Raw genomic sequence first — 12,397 nt, forward strand, 5'->3', positions numbered from 1 at the left:
ATACTGGGAATGAGTAACATATGTGACTGATTTCCATTTTTAAATTTGAAATGCTTCATCTATCACCCTTACTGGTAGTTGCACAGTTAAAAAAAAACTATTTACTTAACCAAATATGTAAAACGAATGCAGTCTAATACAACAGCCCTGAAATTATTTGCACCTTCATGAAAGTATTAATATTCAGTCATTTTAGAAAGACGTTCCTTTGAAGGGTGTTCTGCATTATACAGAGAGGTGTCTCTTTTATTTAGCCCCTGACCTGCTAGTATAACACAGCACGGTGTAGCTGCAGCAATAACTAGATGTCAGTGATCATACAGTTGAATCCCCATGCCCATAGGACTGTTTTAAAAACACTAAACATTATCACATCACATTATGATGAAGTATTTTTGGATATTACTTTCAGATAAACTACCAGCTTGGTGTATATTGACAAAGGTATTGCTTATGTTTTTTATGAATGGAAACTATAGAAGTCCATGTACAAAAAAACATCACAAATTAAGCATATGACAATCATTACTAATATCTGTGAAGCAATGCAGTAATATGATAAACATGCCAATGTTGTGATACAGCAGCACCTAGGTTGTCCGATATAAAGTTTTTTGTAATTTTTGTGGTAACATATACTGACCTTCACTTTTTTACATTTCATCTCACATTTCATCTCACTAATATATATATATATATATATATATATATATATATATATATATATATATATATAATACATTTTGCCTCTGCACTGTTTGAGACATATTTCTATATTTCTCATGCAAAATGATTCAAATTAGGGAAACAAACCAGATGAGAAAATTGAGTAGTCAGAAAGAAACAGGCAGTGGAGACAGAAGGAGAGAGAAATGAACAGAAAGAATGTGAATGGAACTGAGAGTGAGCGGAGGCAGGTTATGTGTGGATTATTCATTGCAGTGTTTAACTGTATGAATTGGTGCTTGACAGATGAGTTATGCTAAAAGGTTGTGTCGCACATGACTAATAGAAAGGGCACAGAGAAACATTACTACAGTATTCAAAAGAAAGTGGGAGAAATTAAAACTTGCTACAGATCTAAAAAAAGGAAGAAATATTCTCCAGGATAAGATTCAGACAGATTGTTGGTGAACATGAAAGAGGACTGTGTGTTCACTGTAATGGGCAGGAAACAACAGAACTTGTAATAATACAGTGAGATTAGAAAGTGACATAAAAAAAAAAAAAGTTTGAATGAAGTTTATTGTTGCAATGGATTTAAAGGCTTAACAGTTTTAGGACTGTTTGTATCGACCCTGTCTCCTAAAAATGAAGTTGCATGAAACTAAACTGCATAAGCCATTACTGTCTTTGTGGCAAACATAATAACGTAATTTTGTGCCGATGCACATGATTACCGATCATGTGCTGAGGAAAAGGAAGCACCTGGTACCTCCCCATAACCCAGCCTCCATGACAGCGCGCCCCAGATGTGACACCCCCCACCTCTTACTTACCCTCACAGAAGCCCAGGTGAGGGGGGAGTTCAGAAGGACCAAGGCGAGGAAGGACGCAGGTCCAGACGACATAAGTTTCAGGCACCTTAAGTCCTGTGCAGACCAGCTGTGCAGCACATGGGGGTGGACCAACAGCTCACCACCTGGATACTAGCTTACCTCCCAATCCAACCACAGTATGTGAGGGCTCATGACAGCAAGTCAGACATGGTTGTCTGCAACACGGGAGGAGACAGAGCAGACTCTTTCTGCTGAGGAGACTAAGATCTTTTGGAGTGCAAGGAACACTAATGAAGACCTTTTTGACTCCGTGGTGGCCTCAGCCACCTTTTATTGCGTAGTCTGCTGGTTCTACAGCAGAAAGGAAGAGAATGGATAAGTTAATCAAGAAGGCCATTCAGTTCTGGGGATGCCCCTGGAGACAGTACAGGAGGATCCTAGGCAAGCTATTATCCTTGCTGGAGAATGACTCACCCCTCATGTATGTCACAGTGACATCTCTGAGCAGCTCCTTCAGTGACAGAATGCTACATCCAAGGTCGCTGAAGGAATAATATCGTAGGTCTTTCCTTCCTGCTGGTTTCAGACTTTACAAGCAGACCTGCTCCCAGTGAACTAATACTCACTATAATATACATTCCTACTACCGATTGTAACACTGTGCAATAACATCAGCCCTGTAGCAGTAGAAGTAAATCAGACAATCACTGCATCGATTATTAAGGTTTAAATATAATCACAATAAGAATAAGTTACCTCTTTCCACTGATTTCCACCGCATTTGAACTGTTATAGTAGGCTCGTGTTTTCACAAAATGCCTGCCATCTGGTGCGGAGAACAAGTGGAAGATGGCATTTAAACCCCTACTGGCCACTATGAACATCTGGTCATATCTTTTGGTTTAATCAGTGCTTCTGCCATCTTCCAAGCTCTACTCAATGATTTGCTCACAGACATAGTAAATAGGTTCATTTTTATAAAGTTCACGTTTTACAAAGACTCCTTGAGACTCTGAAAAAAGTGAGTTCCGCACTACCACTATCTCCTTTACTTCAGATGGATTCCAGAAAGGTCAAAGCAGTTCTGTAGTGACCCACAACAGACTCCTGCAAATAACAACGTTTTCTGGGATTCTTATACTTATACTTCTAACCTGGGCTAAGGTTCCGAACAATCTGTTGAGGGTGTCCCAGAGATATATCAAGTCATTTAGAACAAACGGCACACTCCCTCTCCAAAGTATTTACACGGTTTTGATTTTAACCTTTAACCTTCCATTCAAAATGGAATCCAGATTTGTAGGGCAGTTCCCCATCACTAAGGTTGTCAACCCTCCTGCGGTGACACTGAGGTTAGAGATGAGAACATTTCCATCATGCGGTTCAAACAGCTGTTAGTGATGCTGCAATATGTTAGGGTTTAGTGTCCAAAACTCAAGACACCCCAATATTGAATGATGTACTTATTAGTGTACAATATATATGGAATAATGAATGAGTGAATATGGAAGGATTTTGTGCACAGCCATAGTCTGAATGTTTAAGGTAATTAGCCATGAGCAGCTGGTTTGTTTTAGGGATAGTTTCCTGTTTAAAGTAGTACAGTTTGAATATAAAATAGAGTTTTTCTGTTACCATAGGGAAAACAACGTTTTAAGAAATAACTACATTTGTCCCGTTTGGTTGTCAATCTACTGTTTCAGCTATAGGCTACTGCTTTATGAACAACTTGTTCATTGCATCCACCGCAGTTGGAATACAGTGGGTCTTTATAAAGCTTAGGCAAGTGTAGAAGCTGAAGATCCCAGGAATTTGTAGTTTGAAGGAGAAATGTATAAACTACTATACAACCATTGGCCATTTAGATTCCAAGTGAAAAATAATGGGGTATAACTGTTGAGATCAAACTATGCCATGGATATGTAGACCAGGAAAAAAATGTTCTTTTTAGACCTTAGAATAACGGCCACCATTAGAGCCAGTTCTGTAAACTATTCCATGCAGATTTAATACTAGCTTCAACAAGCTTTCTATCATGAGACCTTTTCATCAGTGCAAATAGATGGAGTGCAATCAGACAGGAAATGTCATTCAACATAATTGCATCTTGCGGTCACTGAATCTAGATCCACAAACATACAGCACATCAATTACCCACCGAATAAAGCAAAATAATATAAAAAATGTAAAGGTTCTTCAAATAACTATAATAGACACAAACAAACAAAACACAAGTATTAATCATCAGTCTAATCAGCAATATTGACACCGTCTCTGTTAAAGTACTCATAAGTGAAACAAAATGAATAAACAAATATTTTGTGGGAATCAACTGTCAAATTGAGACAATCAAAGCAATCACAAAAAGGCAAAATTAATGTAAAAGGAAAGCACAAACACGGAAAACAGAAACAGGAAAGTGCTGTTTAAAAGGACAGTTTGATTTCGGATCAGCAGGATTTGGGCAAAACTAAACTTTACTAAAATTTACTGTTAAACATTTATGGTTTGCCATTTTGTTTCTTTTTGGTGGATTTGTGACTATTACTTAGTTTTAACAATAAATCACACATTAAGGTCACATACCTCTTCACTTCTTCTCAACTCATACTTCCACATAATAAACATAACTAAAATGCATAATTTTTGCATATATTTTGTAAGATAAATGAATAAATTGTCTTGGGCACTGTTCCAGTGTAGATTTATGTTTTAGGTTTAAATTTCGTTATTCTAAACATTTGAATGTGCTTGTCAACTCAATAAGTGATTTTTTAGTGATATTTATGTTTTGTTTTGTTCATTACCAGCTAAAAAGAAAAAGGACACATTTCAGCATGACCTGCATGGGGTTTTGGACTTTTGCTACTGGAAATGTTTCAAATAATCAGTGCCTGTAGAAAATAACAAACAGAGTCAGAATGTTGACCGTGATGTTTTTGACATGTACATTTATTTGTTTAATTGGAAACATGCTTTTAATCAAGTGTCACTCATCACAGTTCCAACACAGCCATCCTGTCATGTTTCCTTAGCTTTCGCCTCATTAGCTGCTAAACCTGATGTTTGTGAGTTCACAACAAAGGAGAAGATAATGATAAAAGCCTTTTTTAAGCCTGTATCGTTGTTTTATTACATGGTTGAAACCTACACATTTCAGCTCAATGCCTTCAGCACAGTGTTGAAATAAATCATCAAAACACATTTAAAAACTGTGGCACAACTGAAGAAGTTAGTGATTAGAAAGAAAATGGGGCTACAGAAATCCCACATGAGAAGAAAAAGCTTTACTAAACTCTGTTTTCACAAAAAAGGCACAACAACCAACCAACCAAAATTCCAAATGCAAATAAGGTTTACAAGAACTGTTCAAAAGAAATCATGAAGTTTATTCAGCAAAATCCAGAAAGTTTCTTTTCAAGTATTTCCCTTCTGGGCTCTGTCAACCCATTAGATTGGCTCAGGAATGACCTCAATACCAACTGCTTAAAGAGAATTGGAAAATATTTATACTCAGAATTTCTCTTTTCAAGTTTCTGTTCAGTCTTGCCAAGAAAAAAAAAAATCGAAAATCTCCACAAGGACAATCTTGGCAAGAAACAACAAAAGAGATGCTACAATAAATAAATCTATTGATAAAATGCATCTTGTTTGTAAACACAGCAGTTTATACTTTGATCCATTTGATGTTATTAAAACTGTTGTGTCCTCCACACTGGAAACATTCTGTAAAACCTTCTACTCATAGTTAAGGATCAATTTTCTTTAAATATGCTCCTCATAGAAGGGATTTAGTGCTGGGTACCACAACCTGTCCTCGGCGTATTATTTTAGTTGACAATGGATGAAAAGTTAGAGATGATCTCTTCATATAGTTACACTAAATGAGAAAATATGAATTAGGACTATAAAATACATTTAATAATACAATGGAAATAAAGACAATAGCAGTGCTAGTATTTTTCAATACTAGGACTACCACAAATCTTGCAGTGAGCCCACGTACATTAGGGATGATCTAGTAGCCAAGTCCACTTTCCCTGGATTAATGACACTGCTTTAAATCTGCCATAATAATTTTTTGCAATTTGGGACATTAGAAAGAAGCACTGAGCTCTTAATTTCATTATTATTTCAAACATTTCATACTCATATGGCAAAAGTCTATATTCACTTACTGGAAGATGTCTGTTTCACATTTAGATAGACATGGAGATTTGATTCGAATTAGTGATACACAGTATACTGACTGGCTTCAATGCAGTATTTTTTATCCCCTTCACATCCTAATTATGTAGATATATCATATTTGCTGTTTTTGATGAAGCTGCAAAAACATTTTGACCCCACATCACAAACAACCAGGTCTGGTAATAATTCAGTGTTATAACAGTGTTCAGTGTTGTAACCATGACATCATAATAAAGTTGTTTTTTTTTAATGTTTTTTATATTTATTTGTTTTTGAACTGAACATGTTTCATGCATTACAATGGCCTCCAGTAAATGTGCTACAGCCTGTTGACAGTGGGCGGTGTTTCTAATCAAAAGTACACTGACACCAGACCTGGGCAGATCAGCTGCAGGAGAGCATCAGCGATCCACTCACAGCTTTCATGCAACAGCTATGATGCATCTGATACATCTGGAAACTGCAGTCATACTTGGTGAGTCGGAGCCGATCGTCCCTATAAAATAATGAATTATTACTACAGCTCTTTGAATTCAAGTTAATGATCCTGTGTGTCCACAGTAAGCACTTCTATAATGGTTAAAGACTAAAAATGTCTAAGTGATTAATACTTTAGATGCAATACATTCTAATTAAATCTGCTTTCAATTTAAATAAATCAAATATATACTTTACACCTTAGGGATTGTTTTTGCCCAGATATCCAGCAACAGCATTTCACTGGAACCTTCTGACTGTTTGGCTGCTGCGTATACCTGCATGTCCGATTTATGCCAGAATGAAGAAGATTTTTCCAGTGGCATCTGTGATGGTAAAATCAACACATTAACAATTTATTATCCGTGCTGCAGGGAATTGGAGCACGTTGTTTTTCCATTATAAAAGTGATGGTTACCTTTTCCTCAGGAAGCTCAGGACATAAGGCTATATAATCGAATTGCACTTCTTGGGAGTATGGGTTAAATTTAATAACTGAGGAAATAGCCTTAAGTAGATAAACACCCAGCCATCAACTTTTTTGAAATAAATGTCTGATTTGACATTAGCTTGAAACATGTTAGATTTTGTCAAAATCTAAGCAGCCTTGCAGCATCCACATACAAAAGGAAACACCTGTTGCACAAACAAGCCCTCGTTCACTTAGGTAAAATCCAGTTTTTCTGCCTGCCTCTTGTGTTTGTGTTATTCAAGATGAAGGGTGCCAAATAAAGGGCTTAGAGGGGTGTAACATGACCATCCAGTCTGTACTGGACCAATTTCCTTCACTGCGAGGGTGTGTGTGTGCCTGGCAGGAGGAGCTTTGTGACTCTATACAAGCACTGGCCACAGAATGCCACAGAAAGCCAGGTGCAGTATTCTCAGTACTCTATGTGACACTCATTACTTTTTTGTTTACCGAGAGCAATCTGATGTATGAATGCACAGTATTGTGTGTCAGAAGGAGTGTTATGAACAAAAGGTTTCAGATTTTAATAGGCATGTGATGCAGAAAAGCTAATCACGTTATATATTATTTGTGCAGCAACTCAACAGAAGAGGAGCACAGTGGTGGACTGGCAGTCAAGTAGTTTAATAGCCTATGGTAATTATTTAATAATGGCCTGGCAATGAGAAAATATGAACTCAGTCAGTATAAAAATTTCCACATTCCCAAAACTCATTTGCTCTATTTATTTTTATAGTTTATGATGGATCTAGATCCTGCTTGGACCAGATCACAGTTTGTGTCAGTGACACTGTTTGCAACAAGTATCTAGCACCAGTTGTTCAGGCATGTTTGGGACATCAGTGCAACCGGGATCACTGTCAGCAGGAAACCCAGCGGCTCTATGGCAGCATGCCACACAGCGTCGCAGAGATGCTGGTCATGTGTGAGTGTGAGGCTTCTGATCAGAGCTGTTTGCAAATGAGAACTGCCCTCCACAGTGGCACGTGTGGAGATGAGACCTGGGTTTGCCAGGACACAGTTAAACTGTGTGTTAAGGACAGTAACTGCAGGTATGATGTCATCCTGTCTTTCTCTAAAGTGTGTCTGACTCTACAGTAGCACTACAGAAAAAAAAGCCCTCTGTACTATGAAACATCATTGTGAGCATAGAAATTTGAGCAAAGAAATTCATTCTTTATTAAGGAATTATAGAAGTATTAGATTAATTACATTTTTGTGGACTTTATTACATTCTCGCTAATCTCTAAAAAAATAATGTGTTGGCTCCACTCTCTGCATGCATATTTTAATAGTTCCAACTATGGCATTATTGAGTAAGTCCTAAATATCTATTAAAATTAGTTTAGCTTAATTTGTCCAGAATAATTGACCTTATTGCTTTATTAAGTTAAACCAACTCAGTGTAGAACTGACTTACAAGCTGTGGTGATATAAGGTTGTCAAATTACTTCAGTTTGAGTTTCTCTTTTTATTTTACATTCATCATACTCCATGCAAATTGTTTTGTAATAATAATTTATTTGCTTTAAGTCAGAATCAATAACCTATTGAATTGTAAATAGGTTAGATAGAAGAGGTAACTCAGAATCAGAACCATAATTCATAATACCACTGTTTACATGATGAACTTGCTTCTGTTAGAGCCACTTTGTTTCAGTGTCAGTACAAAGCCTTCATGTTAAGATGGTATTAGTGGAAAATACCAATTTTCTTATTATCTTAACCTAAATGAGTTTACTCAACTCTCAACTCATCAATATAAGCTACAAGACTTCTTGTTTCTAAATTTTGATATCTTACTATTTGCTGTTGTTAACTCAGAAGTACCCCCGCATTATAATTACTTTTTTCACTTTACTTTAATTTTTACTCTTTATTTTTATTGTGCAGGAAAACCTCTTCATTTTGAGTGTTACGTGTAGGACAAATCATTTAACTTGTTGCTTTATTCTCTTACAGAACCAGCAATGAACTGTAAACCATTTGTTTACATATGTGTTGTAATGAGTGACAACTGGGGCTAAGTGAAGCCATTATATGATTGTTTTTATATTTAACTCATTAATGTCAAGCCTAATGACACCCCCATGTGGACAAAAGAAGCTGTGACTCAAACAATCGACTCATTGATCATTGGACCAACTGCATTACAGTACTCTACGTGTGTTGATCACAAACTAGTTGCTCAGGGCACATAATCATCCTAACAATGGACTTTCATTTAGACAGTATAGACCATCTGTGGGATTTGAATGACCCTTGCATTTATTGCAGAGCACTTTTGTCCCATAGCATAAATATAAAAAAATATATTACTTTTATTAAAATAATGGTCTAATGTTGCAGAAAAGCAAATCATGTAACCTGTTAATTTCCATTAACACACCAAAGCACATTTTCTCTGCTTTACCAGAGACCTGTTAAAAACCTTCCAAGAAAAATGCTGGAGATCTGAAGAAGGCCAGTGCAGCGAGAGTGACCTCCAAAATGTTGACTGTTTCCCACTGATGGATCCAGGTCTTATCCTCTGTGCAGATTCTCAATGTAAAATGGCCTTTTTGGCCACTCTGGGTACAGCACTTCACTATCCTTGTTCATGCAAAGGACTGCATAGCAGAGATCTTTTGACGTGCAATATGATTCACAATATACTTCATAACAGGTCATGCTTCAGTGAGTAGGAGTTGTGTTTACTAGACAGACACTGTAATGATAAAATCTATCATTAGTGAAACATTTTGAATCATATTTTGTGTATATTTCAGTGACATCTCAGAAAAGCAGCAACGGTCCCTCTAAACCACCTGAAATCAGTAAATCTGATAAAGGTCAAACATTGCCAATCGGTAAGTTTCTATTTGAAATGCAACACTTTATACTGATTGGACGTTATTAAAATGAATTTGAAGATATACACTAAATGCAGTCATTACTACATTGAATGTTAATTATTTGGACTTTTCAGATTATTTCATGTATGCTTTTGCAACTGTGCTACTTGTTGGCATTGTTTTAATAATGCCTATCGTGGTTGTCAGTAAAATATGGTAAGTACATCAACATAAAGCCATCGTTAAATACTTTAAGTCATGATAATTTGTTATACAAAATGTGCATTTTTATCTTATATATTTTGTCTTGTAGGATTTCTGGAAGAAAAGAGGAAACTAAATTTCATCCTCTGTATAAAAGTAATTGTGTTGTTCTTCCCTGATATTTATTCCTCCAATAAATGTGGCATCAAAATTACAAATGACTATTACAAATGTGTTAAATACAAAATTTTTGTAAAAGGTTTGATGACCTTTATTTCAAGAGTTAAATAGCTATACAATGCTGTTGTGGGGAAAACGATTGTGTGTAAACTCAGGAATGTGTCTTGAATCCCAAAAGAAACTAATTTCTCTGTAGAAAATTAAAGATTTTCAAAGCTAAAATGTCTTGACATTTCATTGTGTTAGGATAATTTGGGTACAAAATTACATTTGACCTACATTTTGACCTAAATAACAAAGCCAAAGGAAAACATACCAGATCTAATCAAACTACACTAATACCCTGGAATCCAAAGATTGTTCAGTCCAGATAACTATGAACTAACATTTTAATGAAGTCTGGCTTGGATATTCTCCAGTCTTGACATTATCACATAATATCTGGAGCATATCAAATCTCTGGATTTAGACTACTTTAAGTCTGAGTAGACGTGCAATTAAAATTCAACTTGACTGGACTGTTCACATCCTGGCCAGTTGCAGCCTTTCTGTGTGGAGTTTGCATGTTCTTCCTGTGCTTTTGTGGGTTTCCTCCACTTCCTACAGTATACAAATAGGTATAAATGTGAGCATAATGGTTGTCTGTCTGTGTATGTTGGCCCTGAGATTGACTGGAAACCTGTCCAGGGTGTCCCCGCCTCTTGCCCAATGACAGCTACGATGGGCTCCAACTCCCCCACGACTCTACACAAGAGAAGCAGTTACAGATATTATTGAATGGATCGATGGATTTGAGCAAAATTTGCAGATGATGATGTGACCAGCCACACCATGAGTTTGACTTTTAAGTGCTTTAGAGAACTATCTTAGCAACTAATGGGTTCATTAATGTGAAATCTGGTTCAAACCATCATGGTCCAAGAATTTGTTTTGCAGGGTTTAATTGATCACATCAACAGAGGCAAAAATCTATTATCTGTTCCACAACTCGCAGCATTTCAGCTGTGTTTGGTGCCATTGTCCTGTTGCAACAACCAAGTGTGTGCAAGTTTGAGATTATGTAGAAAACTTCAGTCTTCTTTTTCATTACTTCATCCACTCTGTGCAATGCACCTGCTCCACTCAAAATACCCTCAGATTACATTCTAACACTAGTACACAGTACTTTGGGTTCTTGGGGTTGAATGACTCCTATACCCTCATGCCTCCAAACATGGTCAGTGTGGCAAAATAACTACATTTCTGTCTTTTAGCATCCTTTTAGCGTTCCTTTATCATTTCAGAAAACCCCAAACAAATTAAAATGCACAAAATGTGCACAAAATGCTTTTTTGTTTGTTTTTTTATGATTGTACAATTATTCAGTTTTAGCAAAATAAAAAAAAGTTTAGTCTATGAAGAATTTATCATTTACCTCTAGAAACTGACACATATAAGTCTCAAACACAGTCACTGGAGTGTCCACATGTGGCAGATTCTCCAAACCTGGCATGGGGTAGAGGACACGATTACTGCTTTCTGCTTGGATCTCATGCACAGCCTGTACATAGTGTCACCTGCTCAGGTTTAGATGCACATGCTGCAATAAAAATAAAACAAACAAGCAAGCAAACAAATATTAAAACACACACACACATAAATTAGTCCATCAAGACTCTATAGAATGTTTTTCAAACAGGATACATCATCTGAAAGCTACATTAAGTACATGACTGTTATTTCAAACAAAGCCTTAAAGAATCAAAATACAGTTAATTGAAAAAGTTTCCATCCCTTACATTAAACTGGCAAAAAGAGTAAAACAAATAATGTTTTTTCATCAACATCGTGTCTGATGCAATTCAGCTGCTATACTGTAAATACTCCATCCTTAGAAGTAACAAAAAGGATCAAGGGGTGTATATAGTAAAACAATAAAAACTTAAATCAGTGCAGGAGTATGCATTTCATTTGATAAACCCTAGGTAATTAACTTTAATGTGTACTGTAAACTTTAACATTTTTTAACACTTATTTCTTGATGAGTGGCACCAGGTGTGTTAAACTGGACAAATTTGCAAGAAGGCAGACCTAAAAACAATATAATCAGGAAAACAGCTTTCAGAAGACCTGTAAAATGACATTGTAGAACCTTCATAAAGCTAAAGAAAGATATAAACATACAGTATTTAACAGCATTTAAGGATATTGGTTCCGCCTGTGTATGTGTAAAATATTTATATGTGTATATTTAAAATATGACACGGGTTGTGTCAAAAGTAATTCTTACTTAATTTAATTAAAATGCTCCTAATTTGATGATAAGATACTGTATGCTCCGGCCATGTCACATACTACTGATATGATCTGAGAGTTTCAAACTAGGATTTCATCATATAGTATGTGGGTCATAATAGCGAGTATCTGAATTAAAATCTCTGGATTATGGGGTATTTTTTTGCAGTGACAGCGTAGTTACAAAGTACAACAACTGTCAATAGTAACACCCGAGTTAGTTTTTTGTATCTGCAGAAGACGTAGACCCAATTTTACAAGTCTGACTC

The 12,397-nt window shown here is 36.2% G+C and overlaps 1 protein-coding gene across 2 annotated transcripts; it reads left to right on the plus strand.

Annotated features, from left to right (window-relative positions):
* Positions 1–4,641: 4,641 nt before the first annotated feature.
* Positions 4,642–9,918, plus strand: gfral (GDNF family receptor alpha like). Of its 2 annotated transcripts, none has more exons than XM_067522366.1 (9): positions 4,642–6,165; positions 6,373–6,501; positions 6,882–7,037; positions 7,213–7,272; positions 7,373–7,688; positions 9,053–9,312; positions 9,405–9,485; positions 9,605–9,686; positions 9,784–9,918. In XM_067522366.1, exons 1-9 carry the CDS (start codon positions 6,126–6,128, stop codon positions 9,851–9,853), a joined length of 1,194 nt encoding a protein of 397 aa, XP_067378467.1. In that variant the 5' UTR covers positions 4,642–6,125; the 3' UTR covers positions 9,854–9,918. The 2 variants fall into 2 exon arrangements, with proteins under 2 accessions (XP_067378467.1, XP_067378476.1); XM_067522375.1 differs by having other exon boundaries at positions 6,390–6,501.
* The last annotated feature ends 2,479 nt before the right edge of the window (positions 9,919–12,397 follow it).

This window comes from Channa argus, chromosome 1 (assembly GCF_033026475.1).
Source record: "Channa argus isolate prfri chromosome 1, Channa argus male v1.0, whole genome shotgun sequence".
NCBI lineage: Eukaryota > Metazoa > Chordata > Actinopteri > Anabantiformes > Channidae > Channa > Channa argus.

Excerpts from the sequence above, each read along its gene's own strand:
- gfral (XM_067522366.1), top strand. The coding sequence starts at position 6,126 with ATGATGCATCTGATACATCTGGAAACTGCAGTCATACTTG. Across the intron at positions 6,502-6,881 it reads TTCCAGTGGCATCTGTGATG|ATGAAGGGTGCCAAATAAAG; the intron begins GTAAAATCAACA and ends GTGTTATTCAAG. Across the intron at positions 7,273-7,372 it reads AAGTAGTTTAATAGCCTATG|TTTATGATGGATCTAGATCC; the intron begins GTAATTATTTAA and ends TTATTTTTATAG.